Genomic DNA, 25,497 nt, shown 5'->3' with positions numbered 1-25,497 from the left:
ACCCCCATTTTATAGATGAGAAACCAATGCAGAGAGATTAGGAATCATGCCCTTGATGGCACAGCTAGTGTCAGACCCTGGGTTTGAATTTGACCCAGGAGGTCAGCCTCCATAGTTGGGCTCCTAAATCCTACGCCATCCTGCCTCTCAGGATTAAATAGACATTTAAGGGTTTTGTTATTCAAGGCATAAATAGGTCTTGAGGAGAGAGAGGCAGGAAGGTGAGGAATCCAAGGGCCCAGACTGGGAGTCAGACCTTCACCTCACTGCCCACTGATGGGGTGACTTGAGCATGAATGTCACCTCTCTGGGTCCCAGTGTCTCCATCTGTTGGACGAAGGGCTGGACTCGCTCTTCAAGGGCCGACCCGCGATAGTGGCTTATAGGTCTCTAATCTAAATTCACATAAGACACAAGTCCTTGCCATCTGGCCTGTCACTGAGAGCAGATTCTCAAAGGGAAGGAGAGAGGGAGGCCTATAGCCAGCCCTGCTCACTTTTCCAGAAGACACAACCAGGGGTAGGCAGGGTTCTCTCCGTGAAAGAGAATTGACTCCACATCCTGCCTAATGACTCCCCTTGCCCGTGGATTTGCTGCATCCCTTCCTCTGTCTGCTGCCCTGACACCCACACACCGACCTGGGGGTGGCCTCAGAGCTGGACCAGGCTGGAGACTCCCAGGCTTTTCCGGGTTGAGCCCGGGAGATGAAGGCGAGTGAGGAGGCAGGGCTGGCAGATGCCCAGGGATCCGTCTGCTGATATCTGGCCCCCGTCTTGAGCCCAGAGCTTGGTTGCTGCATGCTGGGCATAGAGGAGGCTGTGACCTCCCCGTGATGCCAACCACAGGCCCCAGGGGACACTTGGTGTGGCCCAGGTGACTGTATGCTGGCGGGTGACTCCACTCAGTCCAGCAAGGCTGCATGGGCACCTGTCACAGGGCTTCTCCTTTGCTCCCACCTTCCCATGGGGACTAACTGAGGCTTTGCTGCCCTCAGGCTTAGCATGCCTGGCCCCTCAGTCCATGGACCCCGGGCTCCTGCTCTCTGTGTGTGACTCCTGGGAAGACAGTGCTTTTCCCACTCTGCTCCCCCTTCTCCCTTCTCACCACCTCGCTTGGTGAGAAGGGCATATTGTTGGGGATATTGTTCCCACAGCTCCCATCAAGCCAGGTCCCCAGAGCTGAGCGTCCCCCTCCTCCTCCCCTGGCTAGGTTCTGGGGGGAGCCTTACCTTCTAGATAAGCATTACGTTAAGAACAGTGCAGGCGCTGGGCAAGCACAGACAGCCCTCCTTTTCCTCTGGGTGCCTGATGTCCCTTCCCCATGCCCATCATGTTGTGACTGGTGTCCCCATGGAGACTCCTGAGCAGTATTGTCCTTCTTTGGGGTCAGAGCACTGGGTGGAGAAAAGCTGGGCTTCACCCCCAGAGCCTGGACCTGGCCTCAGGTGGGCACTTGGAGGAACTGAGAAAGGGCCTAAAAAACCTGAAGCTGTGGGCAATGAGACCTTCAGCAAGGCTGCCCAGACCACCTAGATGTCAGCAGGTGCCCCTGCCAGCCACAGATGCCCACCCCTCTGGAACAGTGCAGGGTCCAGGACCAGGGTCCTTCAAGTGCTTCCCGTAGCTTCCCGCTTCTCCCGGGCAGGGGTGCTCTGGCTGTCAGGGATGCCAGTCTCCTCCCCGAATCCCCCCTGCAGTCCACAGCTGCCCCCTCACCCCGCCACTCTCTCCCCTACCTCCTAGCCATTCACCGTCTTCCTCCGCCCTAAGCTTCTTTCCTGCAGTGACTCTCAAGGGCCTCTGCTCTGAAGCCCTAACACCCTCCCTTTGCTTCCAGGATTTCCGGAAATACGAGGAAGGCTTTGACCCCTACTCCATGGTGAGAGAGAGCTCTCCTCCCCTGGGGAGTAAGCCCAGGAGTGGGGGGTGGGGGATTACGGTGTGTTTGGTGCTGGTGCAGTGTGGGTTCTGAGGGCCCCGGGGTTGAGGCAGGGCATGCGAACAGCCCCAAGGAGGCCCCAGCTGCTCTTCCCTGTGTAGGCTCCTTTCAAACAGCATTCCATTGTGAACTCGTGTGTGTGTGTGTGTGTGTGTGTGTGTGTGTGTGTGTGTGTGTGTGTGTGGTTTACAACAACAGTTACACTTGCTGAGCACTAACTACATACCAGACACTGTGCTGTGTATTTACAAGGCATGCTCTCGCCCAGTCCTCACGATAATCCCAGGGAAAAACGATCTGTGTGTGTGTGTGTATGTGTGTGTGTGTGTGTGTGTGTCCATGGGGCCCCCATGGGACCTGGGACCTCCAGCTGAAGACATGGGGATGAGGCTGTGCAAGGTCCCCTTGACCATGTGTTCTGTGGGACCCAATGTCCCACAGGTGCGTGGCTTTACCTCCCACCCCTGCCCCCACCTGCATCCTTCAGGCATCCTTCATCTCCACTGTCTTTTCCCTCTAGTTCACCCCGGAGCAGATCGTAGGAAAGGATGTCCGGCTCCTGCGCATTAAGAAGGTACCCGGGCACATGGAGGTCAGGCGGGGACCACGCTTCTTTGTCCCTGCCCCCTCCCATCTTGGTCCCTTGTTTCTCCTACTCTCAAGGTGACTCCTGGGGGACCCCTCAGATCCCCACTCTCCTCTTTCCCCTAGGAACACCCCTTGCTATTGTAGGACCACACCCCCAGGCCCCGCTTGGCATCCATGCCCCATTTCCTCCCCGACAGCACTGCCATTGCCGCATGGCTTCTCCCGCCCTGTCTGTGGCCCTGACAAGAGGCTCCTGGGTGCCCAGGTGCCCACAACCTGTTGTCTGCTTGGCTCCAAAGGCCCGTTTTCTTCTCACCAGGAGGGAGCCTTAGACCTGGCCCTGGAAGGCGGTGTGGACTCCCCGATCGGGAAGGTGGTCGTCTCGGCTGTTTATGAGGGCGGAGCCGCTGAGCGGCACGGTGAGTGGGGACCAGCCATGCCCCAGTTTGGGGATGGTGCGATGGTTATACAGGATCCTCCAGGAAAGCAAACAGCAGCCTTCTGGGAGTGGGCTGACCATTCTCAGGAATGCCCTCCCACCTGGATCCGCCCACTCATGCATCAGTCCCACATGTTACCTGCAGGCATATGACAGTGCCAGGACCTGCAGGCACACAGCAAACCAGACACCACTTTGCCCTCTGGGGGCTCCCCATCTAGTGGTGAAAACATCCTCAGAATTGCCAGGTGCTGACGATAACAGTGTGGTCTGCTGTGGGCTGGCAGAGGACTGAGAGGGTGGAGGGACACTGTGGGAACCCTGAGGCCCCTGACCTATCAAGGGAAAGAGGGCTGCTGGGAGCGTTCCCTACAAGGGTGATACTGAGCTGAACCTTTAAAGATAAGTTGATGCTAGCCTTGCAAAGGAGGGAAAGAGCTTTCCAGGCAGAGAGGACAGCACAAGTAAAGGCAAGAGAGAAACCATCAAAACGTTACCTGTCCTTTTCATAATGATAAGAGCCAACATCTGTCAAGAACTCACCTCGTGCCAGATGTTATTCTAAGCACCTGCACATAACCTGTGTCTGAGTAATCATGTGTATTAACTCATTTAATTCTTACAGTAGATACCGTTATCACTCTCATTTCACATCTTAGGAAACTGAGGCACAGAAAGGTTAAGTATAATACTTGTTCAGGACCCACAGCCAGTAAGGGATGGAGGCAGGGCTTGAACCCAAGCAGTTTGGTCATTCGCTTTACTGCCCAGCACAAGTGCCACCCCTGCTTGGGACCTTCTGCAGCCCTGCCCCCTCCCAGCGGGGCAGGGGCCCCCTCCCACCCTGTGTCTCTCCTGTGGCATGATCTTCTTGCTTTGCCTTGATCCCCTTACCGACCAAAACACCCCTGCTGATGAGTGAAGCCTTTGTGGACCCAGCACAGACTTGTGTCTCAAACAATCAACCCATTCACCTGACAGTGTCTGAAACTCCACCGTTAGTGATTTCTTCTTCCAAGTCTGGGCAGCTTTTCAGTACTCCTGAGTCCTTTGTGGAGGAATAGGTGCCCTTGAAGGAGGAGCCCCTCACCTTTGCAGGCCAGAGCAGGGAATCCCGGAGTCAGATCCCTTCTCTGCAACGCTAGGCTGGAGTTTCTCCCACAAGCCAAGGTGGTAGGATGAAGGGTGGGTGTGGGCCTGAGGCAGGAGGTGGAGGGATGGCAGTCACCTGGGCACACTGGCAGCCAGGCTTCTGTGGGTTGCTAGGGCGAGTCCAGCTCTGCCACCCGGGGCCTTGGTGACCTCGGCCCCTCACAGCCGCACTTGAGCCTTCATTTCCGCCATAGAAGGGGGGCCTGCTCAGCTAGGCAGCTGCCATGGCCCACCGCTGCCCACCTGGCCAATGCGCTCCACCTCTGTCCTCATTTCCTGCGCCAGCTGAGGGAAGGGTTGATGCTGGCCCCACCTGTCTGCCATGTCTAGCAGGGAAAGAGGACCAGGATGGATGGGTGGCTTCCTGGGCCCTCCCCACCTTACAAAGGCCCAGCCCAACCACTGCCTTATTGGCCCTGAGGCTGCATCTTGGGTTTGTACAAAGTGAAAATGTGGAAGCTACCTCTCCCCAGGCCCACTGTCCAGAGGAAACTGCTGTCTACAGTTCGGTTCCACACTACTTTGGACATACAAGCAGCTGGTGAAAGTTCTCCAGGAGCACATGTGTTTTAAGCCACCCTAGCCACCATCTTCAGCAACACACATCATAATCCTGTGGACCTTCATGCCTGCAAGGCTCCTGAGTAAACTATTTCAGCATAGCACAGAATGTTCTGTGGACACCAGAACTGGGAGAAATTGCTTAAAAAAAAATAAATAAGAAAGGGTTCTGAAGTTGAAGATGTATGTTAGACCTACTTCTCGGAGAGCCACAAGGCATATTAGCATATTCAAGGTTCTGACAAGTCCTGCAGTGAGTAGCTCTGTTTAAACTTATAACGTCAGCTTTTCTCAAACTACTTATTAGATCACAGGTCCGCTTATCCAGGAACACCTTCAACGTCACTCATTTATTCAAGAAATATCTATTGAATTCCTATTTTGTGCTAGGTATTTTATTAAGTGCTGGAGATATAGTGGTGAACTAAAAAGACAACCCCTGCCCTTATGGAGCTGACAGTCTGGTAGGAGGGACCACCAGTCAATAAATAGATATATGGTTACAAATTGTGAAAAATGCTGTGCAGAAAAAGACCAGGATACTTTAATAGAATAATAGGAAAGTTCTACTTGAGATTGAGTGGGCCATCAGAGAAGACCTCTCAGAGTTTTATCTCAGACTTGGAAGAAGAGGGAAAGAGAGCAAGGGCAAGTGCACCAGATGGAACAGCATGTGAAAGCTCTGAGGCAGGAAAGAGCTCAGTCTGCTCAGGGACCTAAAGCTGACCAACATGGCTAGAGCACAGAGAGGGACAGCTCATAGAACTAGCTTGTGTTTCTGGTAGCCTCCCTGGAAATGCAGGTCTGCTTCCCTCTGCAGTCAGAGGCCCATACAAAAGCTGGGGTGGCAATAATTCATCACTGGTGTCCCGATTCTACTGAGCTGGGGTGAGGGTGTGTGGATGAGGTGGGAAGGAAGTGCCCTTTGAGCAACCTGGTCGACTGTTTCCCCTTGTGCTTTCTGAGCCCATATGAGCTTTCAGAATCCAAGTCAGGCCCCTTCTGCAGCCCTACAGTCACTCCCCGTTTTCCATATACAGCCCAGTTGGTCAGTCAGCCTTATCTTCCTGCAGGTGGCATTGTGAAAGGGGATGAGGTCATGGCCATCAATGGCAAGATAGTGACGGACTACACCCTGGCTGAGGCTGAGGCTGCCCTACAGAAGGCCTGGAATCAAGGGGTAAGAACAATCCCCCTCCCTTTTTCCCTCCCTTGCCTGCCTGCCTCAAACCCTGGCCTCTGCAACCAGGCCTTACAGTCAGGGTGCCCCATCCCAGGGCCGATATCCAAGGTCCAGGTAACTCTTGGGTGACACTCATATACCCTATCCAGCCAGTGGTCTTAATCTGACAAGATAGAATTCAGAAAGTCAGTTTCCAACCTTGAATCCAAAAACCAAGCGGCACAAATAGACTCCAGAAGACCAGATGTGGCAACCCACCCAAGAAAAACTCTTAAGGTCTCCTCTAAGTACACACCAAACAGGAATCAAGAGAGTGCTTGAAAGCATTAACAGAAGTAGAGGGCCCAGAATGGAGGAGGGGCTGGTGGTAGTTTGCTCTGGCTCATTAGACACCCACCTGGGTCAGGGCCACCACATAAGGTCTCCCAGGCTGTGCACTGCACAATCCGAGGGGGTGCCCTCCTACAGACTACAGTGTGAATGGTGCTCGCTCATGTTGTGCAATGCACAACCTGTGCAACTGTATGCAGGCAGCCGAGCCTGAGGTATTAAGTTCAGTGCCGAGGATGCTGACCAGATGGGCCTGGGACCCACATGAAGGGATGTGGAGAAGAGAAGACTCACGGGTAACATGATGACTGTCTTTAACTATCTCAAGTGCTGCATTAGGGTAGAGGGAATGAAAGTTTTCTGTGATCTTGAGGGCAGAATTGGATTGGATGGAGGGAGGTCCTGAGGAGAGATTTCAGTTCAATATTAGGAGCTATTGCATGGTAGAGGGGCCTAGTGATAGTTCACAAAATTTTTATTGGATCCACCCAAGCCAAGGATGGACAATGATGGACAAGCTAAGGATGGCAGTGATGCCATTGAGGGGATTCAAATGTTAGGAGCAGAAAGCTAGGCCTGAAATTCCCCAATTGGCTGTGCATCAGAATGACCTAGGGACTTTGTTAAAAATACCGTTTCCCAGGACCTAACCTCAGATTTCCAGGCACCAAGTCCATGAATCTAGAATTTTAAGGAATTCCCCAAGTGATTCTGAGGTTGATGCCTGGCCAGGGTCTGCAGATCAGCATTTGGGAACTTGGTGTCGTTCAAGGACCTGGCAACCCTGGCTTCTGTGGTTCTGAAACCTCAGAGTCTGGAAGCTTCCCCAGACTATGGGATTGCACAGTGAGGCCCTTCCCCACCAGGAGGACCTCCAGCCCCACCTGGGCCCACCCCCCTGCCCCGCCATGGGAAGAAGGCCCCAGCCGGCTGATCCTGGGCCATGGTGCCCAGGCATGGGAATGGAGTGTCAGGGGCAGACATGCCACTGACCGCTGAGCATGCCTCAGAGTCACATGGCTTCTCCCCACAGGACTGGATCGACCTTGTTGTTGCCGTCTGTCCCCCCAAGGAGTATGACGATGAGCTGTAAGTGTGTGCAGGTGCCTGGCCCCCTACCTCCTCTCCCTCCTCCTCCTCCGGGGTCTTGGCCACTTTCTCCCAGCCCAGCCCCAGTCTTCATCCAGCCTAATGGAATGTCCCAAGCACGCAAAGTCTAGTAGTAATTGATCCTGGAAAGCTCCCAGGCTAGAGCAAGCCTAGAACTAAGTCACTGTCCTCAAGCATTGCCAGAGCCGCCTCCAAGTCGGTCTTGTCCAGATGCTTCTTTCCATGTGGAAGACTGAAGCCCAGAGAGATTCAAGGTCTCAGGCCAAGTAAACAGTGAAGTTGGGACAGAGCCTCAGATTTCTGATTCCCCACTCAGAACTTCATCTCCTGCCCCATCACCAGCTAGTTTAAAGACTTCTGTGTCTTTTGCTCTCTGGAGGGTCTTCCTGCTACGTAGCTGCTTTCCCTCATGGAGCCAGGACCATAGGCTTTGGCCCCATCCTGCAGGCTTTCCTTGGCCCAGTCTCTGTCTTTCTCTGCAATTCCCTGTATGGTCTGTCTCTCCCTATGTCTGTTTCATTCCTGTCTCTGTATCTGTGTGGGTCTCTCTCTCTCTCTCTCTCTCTCTCTCTCTCTGTGTCCTTCCCCTCCCTCCTGCTCCCCCTTCCTTCCTGTCAGTCTCTCTCCCATCCATCCCTCTCCCCTGCATCCTTCTTCCCTTCATCTCTCTCCCTCTTCTCTTACCTCTCCTTTTCTTGCCTCTCTCCACCCCTGGCTCTGAGTCCCTGCTTCTCCATCTTTGCCACCCTGCATCCATTTTCTCTCTCTCTGTCTTTCCGTCTCTGCCCCTGTCTCTCTCTGTGCCTCTGTGTGTGCCTCTTACTGTCCCCCACCCTCGCTTCATCACATCACCTCCCCACCCCTGTGCTTGCCTGTCATGATGGTGCCTACCCACTCCCCCTCCCAGCAGAGGCTGAGTCCTGTGTACATCTTAGAGAAATCAAGGTCTTGTAGCAACTAATTCTGGAACCCAGGGACCTGAGGCAGGAGCCAAGTGAAGGGAGAGGTCCGGTGGAGCTCTGCCTGGAATAACCAAGCCCTGTTTTGTGTTTCCTGCTCCACTCTGCGTATGCAGCTCTTCTCTTCCCTCCTCTGCAGCCGAAAGCCCCCAGCCGAAAGCTCCTTGGAGACAATGCTCCCATGCTTAGACACGGTTTCCTCCTGCAGCTGGAGCCTGGCAACCCCCGCGGTGAATAGGCAGGCGGGCTGCAGGGCCCCGTCTGTCCATGCTGCATGTCATGGCTGTCTGCTGCCCATGCTGTCGGCAGGTTCTTGGGGCTGGTGTCTGAGGATTCGCCATCCCTGAAGTGCCACCTGGGCCTGCTGTTGGTGACGCTGGAATTCTGTTGGACTCAAAGGCCCTCCCGCTCAGGGAAGCCAAGCAGAGCCCAGTGTGTGGCATGCTTGGGACCTGGGTGTCCTGACTCACCACAGCCCTTGGGATCTGCCCTGGGTCCCACATAGCACCCCAATGAGCAGGATAGAGCAGTGAGCGCCATTCTCAGTTGGGCACGGCAGTGCCTCAAACCAGGCACGATGGGCTGGGAGAATCCAAAGGAAGCACAGCCTGGGATTCCCCTTCCCTGTCAGCCCCACCCTCTGGGACCTCCACAAAGCCGCCATGCTTGGCCAGAGCCAGGGCAATTAAGAGGCAATTAAAGCTGGTCCAAAGAACCAGGATTGGCCTATCAGAGTTGCCCATGTCCTGTTGTGACCTGCTGTGGCTGAGCCCTGCTCAGACCAAACTGTCCTCTGTGCCTTCTCTCTCCCTTGACTCTGGACTCTATCTGTGGGACACAATGGAGCCCAGCTTTGGGATGTATTTCCTGCCCTGTGACAGGGCTGTGCCCATGGACAGAGCTGGTAGGTGGCCGTGAAACTGGTATTTGGTGTGGCCTAAAGCCCAGAGCTGGCAGCATCTGGGGCAGACCCAAGCCTGGACTTGTTGACTTTTCTGTTGCAAGTTTCTCAAAATATTAGGGCCTCATGCTCCCAACTGTGGCCGTGGCTTCTGGGATGGGCTCAGTGGCCCTTTGTCTTCTATCACTTGTCATCTGCTCTGTGAGGGACCTCAGTGCCTTTGCCTTCTGGTCCACTCCTACCTCATCCCAGGTGTCCCTTCTGCGCCCTCCCTGGCCTCCTGTGTGCCGTGGCTATGGCTGGGGTGTGGCTGCTTGGGGCCTGCATCAAGAGGGGCATCCAGAGGTCGGCAAGGCCTTGTGCCTCCAAGGGGCAGGGTGTGCTCCCTTTCGTCGGCCTTGCCCTCGGCTGAGTGCGCACCCACAAGACCTGCACCCTCCTGCTTTGTTCCTCTTCTCCACAGGACCTTCTTCTGAAGTTCAGAGGAGAAACCAAACCCACCCGAGAAGCCAGTGAGCTCTGGACCCACCCTCCTGGACACCATGCCTGGAACCAGCTGAGCCACCGCAGCCTGCAGGCACCCTGGAAACCCACAGCCAGCACCCAGGGACTGCAGACTCCCTCTGGCTCTGAAGTAGGGCTGCATAGGAACACTTCGGGTCACGCTTCTGAAGGCCAGCATGGAGGGAGGGAGCAGCTAGCTGTTCTGAAGAGGCCCCTGTGATCTAGACTCTCCTGTCGTTCCTCTGGCTTTGTGAATCTGGGAAACTTCTCCCTTGAGCTCTGCTAGGGCCTGACTCTTGGGTCTATCCCTCTCCATCCCTCTCCTCTCTCTCCTGCTCTCATTGCTGCTAAGATTGATGCCACAATCTTACCCTGAACTCATTAATAAAATAAACAGACTTCTTTTCCAGCTTATGGGAGTGAGTGGATTTGGGCAGCAGATTCAAGCTGTCAAATTCAAAATCGTGAAGTTTTGGCCCCTATTCAAGAGTGAGAAACAGATCCCATTGCTGGGATCTGGGACTGACATGAAGGACGTGATCAAACAGCCAGGGGCTGCCTTGGAGCAGGGGAGCTAGGGCAGCAGGAGACAGGCTGGGCTATTCAGTGTCTTCTCAGCAGAAGGACATGAAGCAAAAAATGAAGTCCATGTGGCAGGGACTTTACTCAGTTTCAGAAAGTGCAGCTGACAGCTGGAGCCCCAGAGGGTCACCTCAGGGTGTGGTGCCCCAGTTTCTCTCACAGACAGCACAGTTACAGCTGTTTTTCCTGAGGTCACCAAGACAGGATGTAAGCAAGGGAGCTGCAGGAGGTCCACTCCACCCATGAAATTACATCCAGCAAAACCTCGTGGAAGGAGGCAAGGGCTTGAGGCAGGAGAGTGTAACTCCATGGGGCTGGCAGGGAGTAAGTCAAAGTCCTCCTTTTACAGGGCCCAGGGATGCTCTCAGGCTGGCTCCAAGGAAGAGAGTGGGGTCTGTCGGTATAAGCATCTCATGGGGATCCAAGATGAGGAGACGGGGTTCCCAGGCCTCCTGAGAAGTGGAAGTGGAAGGTGATTCTGATTTAAGGTGTCTCAGAGGAGGAGCTCTCTCTGTTTAGGCTTCCTATCTCCGCCACCAGCATCCTCAGAGCTCACCTTAAACATAGCCATCACAATCTTCTACCTAATTCTAGGTGACCTTTCAGCTGTAGCTCCACCACTATTTCCCAATTCCAGATTCCAGAGGCAGAATCTGATTGGACCAACTCACCTGAGTGAGCGGTCCTGGGGGAAGGGGCCAATCCCAGGTCCAGTCAGCTGTGGCTGCGGGGTGGGGTCACATCCCACCCGACATGGCTGCTGAGGCAACAGGGACTGTGGGCAGCAAGTCATGATCAATGGGAGGGGCAGAGAGAGAAAGAAGGAGAGAGGGAGAAACTGCTGGACTTTCTGATCTCAGTAGAGACAAAGCCACAATGACCTCCGAATAGCAGGCTCGCAGAGATAGCAGCCGTGCTGAGGAAGTCTGTGTTTTCTTATCTGGCTCCTAACCTGGCTCTGGAGACAATTCCAAAGTGAAGGTCAAAGGAGGGGGCTCACATTTGCTGACACCTCCTATGTGCCAGCCCTGGGCTGGACCCTGCCATCTCAAACTACAGTGACTGGGATTGGTACATGGCCCCCGCAAGGAGCCCGGTGATAACAGCCAACACTCAGATAGCATCGGCTATACACCAGGTACTGTTCTATGCTAAGCTCACCTACTTCCCTCAATAACTCTACAAGGTAGGGACTGCTCTTATCACCAACCCCATTTTATGAAGAGAAGATTGAGGTAGAAAGAGGTGAAGTGACTTTCACTAGGTCACACAGTAAGGAAGTAGTGGAGCTGGTATTCAAAACCCAGGTGCTCTGGCTCAGGAGCCCGTACCCTCCTCCACTCTATGCTGTCTGGGGCAGGGCAACCCTCACTGGAATGTCTCCGTGTTTAGGCTGTTGGCAGGACAATTCTTCCCACAATTGAACAACTAACGTCCTGCTGTTCAGTGATGGTTACCTCTTCATGTGACCTACTAATACTGCTGCTGAGGCCTTCAACTCATTGATGCCTCGAATCTTACCATTTGAAATTCATCTCCAGGTATTCTTAGTTATTGGCACCTCAGAGTCAATGAGTTTATCAGTGCTTGTCAAGACTTGAGTGGGACAATAAAGAGGGCTTTGAGCTCCTGGTTAGAGAAAAGCCAGGAAAGTGTGCTACTGGGCAGGGCAGGAAGAGGGAATAAAGAGAGGCTGGGGACATGGGTGACATAGTCCTGAGCCATTAGGTCACCTAGGGCTGGCAGGGTGCGGGGACGACTATGGGCTTCAGCTTCCTTTTCTATGAGGCCTGACTCTCTCTCACTATCATCAAGGAAACCAATTCTCATGTATTGGAAGGTTGTTCCATATTGAACCCAAAGTACCCAGCAGACATTGGCATTAACCATTTAAGTGGAAAGGTCCAGAGAATGTGTATAGAGGTGGGGCCTAAAGCAGTACCTGGCCTTCTGTGAGGGCCGTGAGGGGCACTACTGGGCCAGAGTCCACCTGGGGGACTGGGCCAGACATGGGAATCCACCTCAGTGCCAAAACTGAGTACTCAGGACTAAAAAGCCATCCAGGCCAAGGACGGCCCACACACCATCCATTGCCTTCCACACACATGGCAGACATCACTCCTTCAATCCCAGCACTCTCTCTAACCAGCCAACCAGGCAGCCATTAAAACTGATGAAGTCTGGCCCACAAGAAGAACCCTATTTGCCACCTTTGATTCCAAGCCCTGTTATTGGAAATTCAGGAAAATTGAGGCCAAACAGGGAGTGACTTGTCCAGGGTCCCCCTAAGTTGGTGGCAGAGTTGCCATTTCTACTGCACTACACAGTGGTGGGGAAAAAAAAAAAAACGAAAACGAAAAAGGCTGGGAATTCAAGGATGCCCCTTGACTCTGAATATCCATCTCACTGAAGTTGTTTCCCAGAGCCAATCCCTGGGGTTGAGCCTGCTTTGAGCCTCTCACCTCTACATCTGGAAGTTGGAGTGAAAAGGCTGAGTTTACAGCCTCTGTGCTTCCAGGACACCCTCTTTGGGCTTGTGCAGGGCTGGGAAGCTGGTTTTCATCCGATTCCAGCCTAATTCCCAAGCCTAAGTTTTGGAGAAGAATCTGTTTCCAGAGCTGAAAGCCCTTTTCTCCTCCTGTCCCTTCAGTGACCCTTCCCAGCTCCCTGGGGCCTGGGCTGGCCATGCCTCTGTGAGAACTGGAGGGGCAGACGCGGCCCTTGGGGAAAGCAGGTGGGGCTGGTACAGGGAAAGGGCAGAGAACTGAGGCCTGCCGCTGCTGGCCTCCTGAGGCTTGGGGTTTGCAGCCCAGGAGGCCGCCCGCTGGCCTTAATAAGGTAAGAGTGCTATTAACTACTAGGTGTTTACTACATGCCAAACACTGTGCTGAGCCCTAAACATGCAGTGACAATTATTATAAGACATTAGTAAGGGACTTCCCTCGTGGCGCAGTGGTTGAGAGTCCATCTGCCGATGCAGGGGACACAGGTTCGTGCCCTGGTCCGGGAGGATCCCACATGCCGCGGAGCGGCTAGGCCCATGAGCCATGGCCGCTGAGCCTGCGCGTCCGGAGCCTGTGCTCCGCAACGGGAGAGGCCACGGCAGTGAGAGGCCCGCGTACCACAAAAAAAAAAAAAAAAAAGACATTAGTAAGAGGTGGACAATGATGCTATTTCACTAAGGAAACTGAGGCACTAAGACTTAAGTGACACCCCTGAGGTTAAGTAGATAGTAAGTGGCAGAGACAGGTTGTAGACTCGGGCAGGGTGGCTCTGGGAGTCCATGTCATTAACCACTGCGCTTTACTGTTTCGAGTAGATGAGAGGGAAATGATGCATAGAACATGATTGCAGGAGCACCAGGAAAAACTCCAGCCATAAAAGAATTCCTCTCTGCTTCTGCTGTCTCTGCATCCTGTGTGCTTCACACTGCAGAGTGAACCAACAAAAGCCTGAGTCAGGTCATATAACGGCTCTGCTTAACACTCTCCAACACCTCCCTTGCTGGCCTCGGGACAAAGTCCAAACTCCCCAGCCTGGCGTTCAAATCCTGTACCACCTGGGCCCTGACAACTTCTCCAGGCCAGTCTCTTGCCCATCGCTTCTTTCACGTCCGCCACATTGAACTTGTTGGTTTCCTGAGCTTGCTGTGCTCCATCCCTTCCCTGTGTCTTTGCACATGTTCACTCTACCCCATCCTCCTCATGTCCATGTGAACTTCTATGCATCCTTTAAGGCCCAGGTCAACTGTCAAAGGGGAGCAATGGGCCTGGCATGGAACCAGAGCTCAGTCAGTGTGGGTTCCTGCTCCCTCCTGAGATGGACCTTTTGGGCTGTAAGAGACAGGAACCCAAATCAAGATGACCACTTAACTGGAAAATCCAGGGGTGTTTGATGTCAGGTCTGGCTGGATCCAAGTGTTAAAACAATGACATCAGGAATCTGTTCTGGCCATCTGTGATTGTCAGGGGGAGAGAGAGAGAGATTTTAAGGAATTGGCTCACATGATTATGGGGCTTAGTAGGTCCAAAAGCTGCAGGGCAGGCCAGCAGGCTGGAGGCCTAGTGAAGAGTCGATGTTGCAGCTTGAGTCTGAAGTTAATCTGTCCCCCTCTTTCTCAGGGGACCTTAGTCTTTTCTTTATTATGGCCTTCAACTCCTTGAATGAGGCCCACCCACATTATTAAGGAGGATAATCTTCTTTACTCAAAGTCTACTAATTTAAAGGTTAATTTCATCTAAAAAATACCTTCACAGCAGCATCCAGATGTGGTTGACCAAATATTGGGGTACTACGGCCAAGCCAAGTTGACATAAAATTACCCATCACACCATCTCTTGTCTCTACCCTCCTCTGGTTGGCTTCATTCTTAGATGGGCTCTTCCATGTGATGCCAAGATGGCTTCCAGTATTCAAAATATATTCTACCAGGTAGTGCTACCCCAGTGGAAAAAACACACCTCTATCCTAGTAGTTCCTGCTAAATCCCAAGGATTTACCCTTATGAGCTTGTCTTGGGGGTAAGGCCTTCCCTGATTGGTCAGACCTGAGTCACGTGTCCACCCATATAGCCCCATCAGCACCCCATGGATTGAGTAAAGGGAAAAGGTGGGTTCCAAAAGGAAAACTGGAGTGCTGTCACAGAGGAAGGGGAATAAATCTGGGCAGGCACAAAGCCGTGTCCACTAAGGACCTCGGTCCCCCAAAGCTCCCTTCCTTCCTCTTTTCCTTCTGGTCTCCCTTTTCTTTTGCTTGTGATCTACTCTGGGAGGAACCTGAGGCTCAGGAGGCCAGAGGATAACTCCCTCAGTGTGTGGAACCCTCACCAACTCCAGCTGCCAGGGCTGGCTACTTGGTCACCACTTGGGGACAAGAAATGGGGAAATGAAAGTTCTGCTATGACCACAGAACTCTCGGGCTGAGATACAAGGGTTCCAACACTCACTCCCGAATGTCCCAAGAAGTGAGGACTGAAATCTGACCTTGGGCACGTTATTTAATCTCTACCTCCATTTCTCCAACTATAAAAGGGTTATATAAACAGTACCTACTTCACAGAATTGTGAGAATAAAAAGGAATAGAGGTAAAGTGCTTAGAAATAGTTCTTGGATCTCAAATTAACATTAATTTTTTAAAAGTCCAGGACAGGGCTTCCCTGGTGGCGCAGTGGTTAGGAATCCGCCTGCCAGTGCAGGGAACATGGGTTCGAGCCCTGGTCCGGGAAGATCCCACATGTCGCGAAGCAACTAAGCCCGTGCGCCACAACTACTGAGCCTGCGCTCTAGAGCCCATGAGCCACAACTACTGAGACTACATGCCACAACGACTGAGCCTGTGAGCCACAACTAGTGAAGCCCGCACACCTAGAGCCCGTGCTCCACAACAAGAGAAGCCACCACAATGAGAAGCCCGCGCACCACAACGAAGAGCAGCCCCCACTCACCACAACTAGAGAAAACCCGTGTGCAGCAATGAAGACCCAATGCAACCAAAAATAAATAAATAAATAAATTTACATTTTAAAAAAAAAGTCTAGGACAGATAGAAGGAGGCGCTTGGGACGCATTTCAGGATGGGGCTTTCTAAAGGTGGGCTCTGAGGTAGAGGCGTTCCTCAGCCTGCCTCTGTGCCCCCGCACTCACAACTATGGTAGCTGGGGGTGGCCATTTCCCCTCTCCACAGGTTCAGTGCAGAAAGTCTTCCGTGCACCTTCCCTTAATAGGGAAGCTGCACCTGCTCCCCCAGCAGGCCACCAGCTGAGTGTGCATGTGTGTGTGTGTGTGTATGTGCGCACACATGTGTACAGGTTGGGTGTTTAATATTCATCTTTATTAATTTTATCCTGAATGTGTGCAGGAGGTATTCTAGATCAGAGACAGATTTCCTATCAATTATCTTACAGGATATGATGAGGGAGTCAGCCCCTCCTTTCCCCCTCTTCCCTTTGCCCCAGATCTTACCCCTGAGATGATGAGAGGAAAACAAGATGGAAAAATCTCCTACATGAGTAATAGGACAATCTAAGGCCAGGGATGGAAAATAATGGGTTTTCTCCATTTATATATAGGAGGGAGATAACAATTTCCCTCCCCTCTAGAAAGGGGAATTTAGAAAAAAAAAAAAAAGACTTTGCTTCTTTGAGAAGGGATGGAAAGGATTCTCACTCTAAACTTCTGGACTGTACATACCTAGGGAACTAGTGCTCTAGTCTCCCTGGCACCTTAGTCGCTTAACCTGGAGAACTGGCCCTGGCTATAACCTTCTGGTCCTCTTGGGGAGATAAGAGAAGTTTTAATATACTTTTTCTAAGTTGTGGTAAAATACACATAACATAAAATTTACTGTCTTAATCATTTTAAGTGCACAGTTCAGTGATATTCAGTACATTCACGTTATTATACAACCATCACCACCATCCATCTCCAAAACTCTCCTCTCCCCTCAGCCCCTGGCAACCACCATTCTACTTTCTGTCTCTATGAATTTGACTACTCTACCTACCTCAAATAAGTGGAATCATGTAGTATTTGTCTTTTCGTGACTGGTTTATTTCACTTAGTATAATTTCCTCAAGGTTCATCCACGTTGTACCATGTGATTTTAAGGCTGAATAATGTTCCATCGTATGAAAATACCACCGTTTGCTTATCCATTCACCTCTTGGTATACACTTGTGTTGCTTCTACCCTTTAGCTATTGTGACTAATGCTGCTCTGAACATGGGTGTACAAATATCTCTTCCAGACTCTGCTTGCAATGATTTTGAGCATATACCCACAAGTGAAATTGCTGGATATGTTTTGTTATCCTTTTGGGTAAGACCAATTATCTAGATAAATGGCCGCAGATCTAATTCTCATGATATATGAAGGGCAAAACACTCTTAGGGAAAGTGAAAGCAAAAATTTTCTCTTTATAGCTTATACGTTTCCAAGTCTCAGGATGCTAGGGCTTTTTTTTTTTTTTTTTTTTTTTTTTTTTACAGGAGCACTGAGAAATCTAAGGAAGTTTTATTTCCCCACAGTCCACATGCGGGTCACAGGTGGGCAGAAAACGGAGGTTCTCAGCAAGCGTCACAGGCAAGCAATGAAGACAGCCACCTCAGAGGAAGCAGAGTTTCTCCCCTCTCTGCCTATGTGCTTCACAGCTGGCCACTCTGGCCACAGACTCTTCATTGGTCTGGGGCAATCCTGAGACCAGTGAGTCAGCTCAGGCTCTCCTCTTCAGGCCCCATTACTCACTTGACAGATACCATGGGCAAAAGTCTGGTTGATGTGGCTCTAAACCTTCAGCACAGTTCAACAGATGCCCACCTGACAGCCACCTCAGGCCTGCAGTTCCTAAGTCAGGGCCCACGGATAGATTTAGAGAAGGTTTATGAACCCCAGAATTTTAATCTCCTTTTGGAGAAGTGGTCCAAAGCTTTTATCAGATTTTCAAAAGTATCTCTGATCCCAAAGAGGTTAAATCCACTCTATAAAAGGGTGATGATTAAAACAAAAAACAAAAACCTTAATAGTGAGGTGCTGGGAACTCCCAGCAGATTAAACAGTAAGCTCCCTGGGTTCAGGCCCTGTGTTCACCACTGGGTGTCTGGCACTCATTACGGTGCTGATCACATAATATGTGCTCAATAGAGATATGCCAACAAGTGAACGAAACAGACAAAGGAAGTGCACCTCCATGATACGATGTAAGTCAATGAGAAAGCTGAATCAATTTATAGACATCAATTTTCCACTTAGTTGAGCAAGTTCACAGCTGTTATGCCCATGGGGAAACATTATCACTGACTTGTTTGTTCATTCATCCACTTACTCATTCGTTTAACAAATATTGAGATTAGAGCACCTACTCTGTGCCAGAACCAAAGCTACATAAGACTCAGTCTCAGCCCCAAGTGGGGCAGGCAGACCCGCAAATGAATCATCACAATCCTGGGTGGCAAGGGCAGTGACAAGGACTGTACAAAGTGCTGGGAGACCAAAGGGAGGGACCTTTAGTGGCCCACCTCGTGAGATGGTCAGGGAAGGCTTAACGCAAGGAAGTGACATTTGAGAAGCAAGCAGTCAGTGGGTCAGGGAGCCTGGTTTTAGCTTCCATTGCCTGGTGCTGGGCACACCTAACAGGTGCTTCCTAAATGTGGGTTGTCAAATGAACAGTGGGGCAGAGTCTAGCTGGAAATTCCAGAGCACTAGTGATCAAGCCTCCCATTGTCCTCCATGACTCCCCCTCTGTGACTCCCCTCAGAGAACCTCATCCCAGCAAGACTCATTGGTTCCCTCACTGCATCTGGAAAGTCTGGTCCCAGCTTCCCCACTTTTACACACACTGATATCCCTCCCCACCCAGACAGTCTCCTCCTTCTTCCCCTATACAAGCTGGGCCATCTCTCAAGGCCACCTTTCCCCTAAAGCTTCAAGAAGGCTAACTCTCTAAGCCCAGTCACCTTTTTTAAAAAAATAAATGTATGTTTATCTTGTTTTCCCAACCAGGTTGTAAGCCCCTGAAGGAAGGGACAATCTGTTATTTCCTAATCAGGAGACAATGTGGTAGAGAGCAATGGTTTCCAAACTCTGCGTGCATCAGAACACCCAGAGGACTTGCTAAAATAGATTTCTCAACTCCACCCCCAGAGTTTCAGATTCTGTAAGTCTAGGGTGGGCCAGAGAATCTGCATTTCTAACAAATTCCTAAGTGATGCTATTGGTCCAGGGATCTCACTTTGAGAACCACTGGTATGGGAAGCACACCGGTTCCAGACGCAGCTGAACCTGGGTGTCAGTTTAGGCTATGTATCTCACTGGCTTGTGAGTTATGGCAAGTCCCTTAACCTCTCCAGGCTTTAGTTTCCTAAGGACACAATAATAGTTTTGCAGGGTTACGGGGGAACCCAACCTACACCCATTGGATACCCAATAAATGTCTGTAATCAATTGGTTAATTGCTTCAAATACAGATCGGATCACCCATTGACTGAGCCAAGTTATTTCTCCCAAGTAGGGGAGCAAGCAAACCTCAACACCCTCCCCTGCAACCCTCTCCCACCAGGGGGCTGGATCAGCAAAGGAATTTGATTTGATTCTCCAGCTCCAATGGAAAAGGTGATGCTTCTCTCCAAACCACCTGGCTCACTCTTCCTAACAAAACTTCTCCTTATGGTGACGGGGGGGGGGGGGGGGGGGGCAGGGAGTGGGGAGGGATAGTCAGGGAGTTTGGGATTAGCATGTACACACTGCTATATTTAAAATGGATAACAAAAAATAAATAAATAAATACATACATACATGAATACATAAATAAAATGGATAACCAACAAGGACCTACTGTATAGCACAGGGAACTCTGCTCAATATTATGTAACAACCTAAATGGGAAAAGAATTTTAAAAAGAACAGATACATGTATATGTATAACTGAATCACTTTGCTGTACACCTGAAACTAACACAACATTTTTAATCAACTATACTCCAATATAAAATTTAAAGTAAGTAAATAAATACACTGGGGGAAAAAAAACTTCTCCAGGATCTGTCCTTTGCTCAAGCCCCAGAGCACCCCCATTATTAAATGACTGTCTTCTCAAGGGCACATTGGCTATTCAGAAAGCTTAAAATTAAATATATTCACCAATTTGAATTTTTAATGTACTATTTTTAGCTAAAAATAGATTTTGACTCTGTTCAGGGCATGAGGGGGGAGCGCTTCGGCAATGTTTCCTTTGAGCAGGTAAACATTAGGTAGTGGCTGTGGGCCTGTCTCAACACCTCTGTCTCTCTCACCCCCAACTCTCCTTCCCTCCCTCCCTTTCAGGTCTCTGCTTGCTTGAGTGAAGAGGTCATTCTTTGCCCAAGCACCAGAGAGAAGGGTCTTCTTCCCTCCTGCCCAACAGAATTACAATAGCAGGACTTCCCTGGTGGTACAGTGGCTAAGAATCCGTCTGCCAATGCAGGGGACATGGGTTCGAGCCCTGGCCCAGGAAGATCCCACATGCCACGGAGCAACTAAGCCCATGTGCCTAGAGCCCATGCTCCACAACAAGAGAAGCCACCGCAATAAGAAGCCCACACATCGCAACGAAGAGTAGCCGCTGCTCGCCCCAACTAGAGAAAGCCTGCGCACAGCAATGAAGACCCTACGCAGCCAAATAAATAAATTAATTAATTAAATTAAAAAAAAAAAGAATCACAGTGGCAGGCATGCCCACACTTACCTCCATCTATACACCAAGTTTTCACCAGTGCACCAAGAAATAGGCTGCATACTTACATACAGGTCCACACTCAAGCGGCCAAGTCTAAACAAGGACTGTGGTCTTGCTCTGCAGACACCACTTCCAAACAAGTCCCCATTACCTCTTCACACCTCCTTCCAACTGGAAAGCTCCCACACCCCTTTTGGCCTTCCTCATTTATCGAACCCTTACCCCAGCCCACCCCTGTTTCTCAGCAGGATGTTCCAACCTGAGCTCTGCTACCTACTTTGCTGGGGGTCCTCGGGCCAGTGACTTTCCCTCTCTGCCTTATGCTCACCTGTGTAATGATGATTCTACCACCTGCTTTAAAGGGAGACAATGATCAAGTTAGATAATGCTATAAAGGGCTTGGCACTTTGTTCTTGCTCACTTAAGTTTTAGGTAGGAACTCAATCAATTATTAAAAATCAGTAAGTGTTGCAGCATTATTTATAATAGGCAAGACATGGAAAACAACCTAAGTGCCCATCGATGCATGAATGGATAAAGAAAATGGATAATGGAATATTAGCCATAAAAAGAAGGAAATCCTGCCCTCTGCAACAAAATGGATGAATCTTGTGGGCATTATGCTAAGTTAAATATGTCAGAGAAAGACAGATACCGTATGACCTCACTTATGTGTGGAATCTAAAAAAGCTGAACTCATAGAAACACAGCAGATTTGTGGTTACCAGAGATGGAGGGTGGGGATGTGGGATAGGGAAAATGGATGAAGGTGGTCAAAAGGTACAAATCTCCAGTTATAAGATACATAAGTTCTGGGGATGTAATGTACAGCATGGCGACTATAGTGAACAATACTGAATTGTATATTTTAAAGTGGCTAAGAGAGTAGATCTTAAAAATTCTCATCACAAGAAAAAATATTATAACTATGTAAGGAGACGGATGTTAACTAAACACAAAGTTAATCATATACGTATATTTAATCACTATATCATACATCTTAAATTTATACAATGTTCTATGTCAATTACATTTAATAAAACTAGCAGGGGGAGGATCAGTGTCTTGATCAGTGTCGTATCTTTGGATAAGAAGCCCTCAGCTGATTTGAGAATTGAAAAGCTTGATATGAGGTCTATTGTTTGCCAGGCTTTCTCACACATTTGATCCATGAGAGAGGGCTTCTTCTTCCTCTTTGAGGATCAGAGAGGCTGACTTGCCCAAGGTCACATGGCTGGTCGGGGTAGAGCTGGGACCTGAACTTCCCGAGCATAGAGTTGGGTCCAGGAGCCTCTCCTCAGGCGACAGGAGCTGAGGTCCCTCTGGGGTGGGGGAAGGGAAGAAGCTGAAGGGAAGACAGGTGGTCCAGCAGCGCTCCCCCCACCTGCCTCCCCCGCCTGGCCTCAGCTCCGGCTCTGGCAGGGCCCTCCACGCCCAGAGAGCTGAGGCCGTGCTGTACCTGCCAGAGGCACCTGTCAGGGGCCAGGCTGTGCCAGAAAGAGGCATCCTCCTTGGCTGAGCCCAGATGGGGATCCTGCTGCAGTGTGGCCTCGGGTGGGGAGAGGGGCAGGCCAGCACACCATATGGGATCCCCATGCAGCTCACATGCAATCATTCCCCTCCATCACTAATGGAAGTTGTCTCCAAAGCAAATCACTGCCAGGTCATTTGTGAGCCTACTTCACCCACAGGTGAGGCCCCACTCAGCAGGACCCCCTCACACTCAGGTCCTCCCATCTGGCTCCCCAATTAATGCCAGTGATTGACGCCATGACTGGGTATTTCCTTTGGCTTCTAACACAGAGAAGAGGCATAATACACAGATGTGCATGTTTCCCCAAAAGTCTGTTCTTTGGGGCCTGCACTCCCTCCTCAGGAGATGAAGACTGAGAGGCAGTAAAATCCTCAGTACCCTCAGCATCCCTTTAAGGAGTGACTAACAGTGCAGGCTTTGAAGCAGGGCTTGACTGGGTTTGAGTCCTTTCTCTACTGATTCCCAGCTGTGTGATCTTGGGAAAAGAGCTTAACTCCTCTGAGCCTCAGTTTTCTCTGATATCAGTAACTACTAGGCCGTTCCTCTGAGGTTTAAAACAGGTAAAGTGCGTGGCATACACTAAGAACTCAACAAATGCTGGTAAAACAAAAGAGAGAAAATCTTATTCTCTCTCCCAATAATCTCTCCAGGAAGAAAGCAGGTTTGAGGTCAGTCAGCAGCTCGGGAAGGGAAACAAGGCGTGCTTGAGAAACCCTGAGGGGGTGTACAAGCTGAAGACAAATGCTGAGTTGCTCTGAGGACTGAGGGGCATGTTTACAAGAAGAAGCTGTGTGGAAGACGGAACAGGAGATACGAGAAAACACACAGCAGAGAAGACTGCTGGGGCTGGGGGAGAAATGAGGGGTTTTACTGGGTTTCTGTTGTGAGCTGTGCAAATTACGTCTTTCCCGCCGCCCCATGAAGAGTTCAGTAAAGCCTCCATTTTTTTTTTTTTTTTTTTTTTTTTTTTTGCCGTACGCGGGCCTCTCACTGTTGTGGCCTCTCCCGTTGCGGAGCACAGGCTCCGGACGCGCAGGCTCAGCAGCCATGGCTCACGGGCCCAGCCGCTCCGCGGCATGTGGGATCTTCCCAGACCGGGGCACAAACCCGTGTCCCCTGCATCGGCAGGTGGACTCTCAACCACTGCGCCACCAGGGAAGCCCTCCATTTTTAATCAATGCACTGGGGAGCTGGATGTTTTGGGGATAAAATGAGGGGACGGGCTTGGCCTCAAAGAGAAACCAGGCCATGCGTGGAGTCGTCCTCTGGCCTGTGTTACTGTAGTGAGGGTGATCTTGGACCAAAGCTTAAGTGGGCAAGAACAAAAACTTTATTTAATTTCTATTTCAAACCTCCATCCCTTCCAGGCTGGCAGAAAATGTTAACACTGGACTTTCTGGGAGTTCCTTCCCCACCTCCCCAGGTAGGTAATGCCAAGAGACTAGGGAGGATTTATCTTGTTCCTGCGTCATTCCTCCAGGCAAATATGCTGGAGGATCCACTGTCTCTTCTGTCAGTCTGGTGGCCCTGCTCCGGGGCAAGGGAATCTTTCTTCAAAATAGCCCTTGTATGGATTTTCTGGCACAATTGACACCTAGCCTTTCCCTTGCTGGCTGTCCACCTCCCCTGCCCTCCCAAAACATACATACACACACACACACACACACACACACACACACACACACAGGTGCGCACATCAGGCAGGTAGGGAGGCTGAGCACAGTCTCCTGATATCAAGAACTCTGTCTTTGATACACCAGTTGTCTGTTCTCCACCTGGAATTTGCTTCACAGTCATCCGCCTGAAGGGAGAGTTGGGGAGGGGATGCGGGGAGAAGACATCTTTCGAAGTCAGTACAGATAGCCCTACTATATTCTCTGTACTTGCTGCATAGTATGTATAATACCATTTTTGGTTTTGTTTGCTTTTAACCATCTTACTATTGACTGGGGCTATTGAAAGGGTTAATTTCTTGAAATATCACCCCTCTCTATTACATCACCATTATCATCTTGATGACCCTCTCTGTCATGGTCACTGATACACCTGAGACAGGGCACTGACGCCTGAACAACATCAGAGCTAGAAGGGACTTTTTTGAAGCCTTGTGTCAAGGTTTCCTTTCCCTGAACAAATGCCTGCAGCCAACTCACCTAGTCGGCCCGGGAGCGCAACAATCCAGGTCCGTGAAATCCTTCCCGGGTTTTCCATTCTGCTATGAGGAAGGCTGAGAATTTTCAAAGCGGAATACCCTTGCTCCAAGCCTGCTCCCGATGCAATCCATCTTCCATCCCCCTGCAGCAGAAGCCAGCAAGCAACTTTGGATGTGGGAAAGTGTGACTGAGACCCAGCCCTCCCCACAGAGACGTTGTAGCTCTGCGTCTGTTTCTGTTGCAGAAATAAAATGGTTTCATGCTTCACTGACTGCTCTACATCTATGCCTTGGACATCTTTCAGTGTCTGTGTACATAACCCTACTTTACTCTCTGTATTTGCCTCACAACACTCCACATTATGGAATTATCATGTTGTTTGTTCATGTGTTAGTTTTATTTTAACCAGCCCTCTATTGATGAACATTTAGGTGTTTCCAAGATCACAATCCATGTTACAGCAGGAGTCATTTCATGCCTCTTTATGCACCTGACTCCACACTTTTCGAGATAACACCCACACGATGGGCAGTGTGAGGGGTATCCTCACTGGAAAGCTAGGTGTAGGAAAGGGTGGAATTTGCCCACAGTCACGCAGTAGGTTTGTGCTAGAGATGGCAAACGTGGTGCCCTCCTCCAGCCTCCTCTTAGTCCCAGGTGATGATCCCTTAATTGTCCTTTACACCTGGGTCCAGCTTGGTTTGGACCAGGCTTTTTGTTTATTTCAAATGGCCCAGAAGAGGCAAGCGTGTGGGATGTGCCAGGCACTGTGTGCTGAGTGCCAAGGAAGGGAAAGACCGCTAGATAACCATGATTGATTGATGGGGTCCCATGGGTGGGCACCCAGAGGATGAGGTAGCCAGGACCATCTTCCAGGCTTACACAGCACATTTACACCCGTGACCTCATTTTAATCCTCTGGGGTCTGTATTATTATCTTCCCTATTTAAAAAAGAGGAAATTGAAGCACAGAATGGTAACTTGTCCTACATGACACAACTAGTAGTGGTGGAGCCAGGACTGAGGACTTTAAATATATATATATATATATATATATATATACCACTGAAAGGAAAAACAGCACTGCTGAAAGTGTGAAAAACTAAAATTATAACTACAAAAACAAGATGGCAACAGAAACTTGGAAAAAAAAACTTGGAGCCGAAAACAAAATCCTAAAAGCAATTTTGTTAGGTGGCCAAGGGCACATTGTCTCATCTCTTTGTTTGTTTAGTCTGTTTTGTTTTGTTTTTTTTGCCGTGCTTTGAGGCCTGTGGGATCTTAGTTCCCCAACCAGGAATCAAACCTGTGCCCTCAGAAGCAGTGAAAGTGCAGAGCCCTAACCACTGGACCATC

General features: G+C 50.4%; 1 protein-coding gene across 1 annotated transcript in view; it reads left to right on the top strand.

Moving 5' to 3' along the window:
• Positions 1–8,449, top strand: part of USH1C (USH1 protein network component harmonin) — a 51,316-nt gene extending 42,867 nt beyond the window's left edge. Inside the window, exons 21-27 of the mRNA XM_060103956.1 lie at positions 1,837–1,878; positions 2,459–2,512; positions 2,846–2,945; positions 5,752–5,858; positions 6,313–6,315; positions 7,225–7,280; positions 8,377–8,449. Coding sequence (XP_059959939.1) covers positions 1,837–1,878; positions 2,459–2,512; positions 2,846–2,945; positions 5,752–5,858; positions 6,313–6,315; positions 7,225–7,280; positions 8,377–8,449 — 435 coding nt within the window. The remainder of the gene's footprint in view (positions 1–1,836; positions 1,879–2,458; positions 2,513–2,845; positions 2,946–5,751; positions 5,859–6,312; positions 6,316–7,224; positions 7,281–8,376) is intronic.
• The last annotated feature ends 17,048 nt before the right edge of the window (positions 8,450–25,497 follow it).

The sequence above is a fragment of the Mesoplodon densirostris genome, chromosome 7 (genome assembly GCF_025265405.1).
Source record: "Mesoplodon densirostris isolate mMesDen1 chromosome 7, mMesDen1 primary haplotype, whole genome shotgun sequence".
NCBI lineage: Eukaryota > Metazoa > Chordata > Mammalia > Artiodactyla > Ziphiidae > Mesoplodon > Mesoplodon densirostris.
This window is presented reverse-complemented; position numbering and strand designations above follow the sequence as displayed.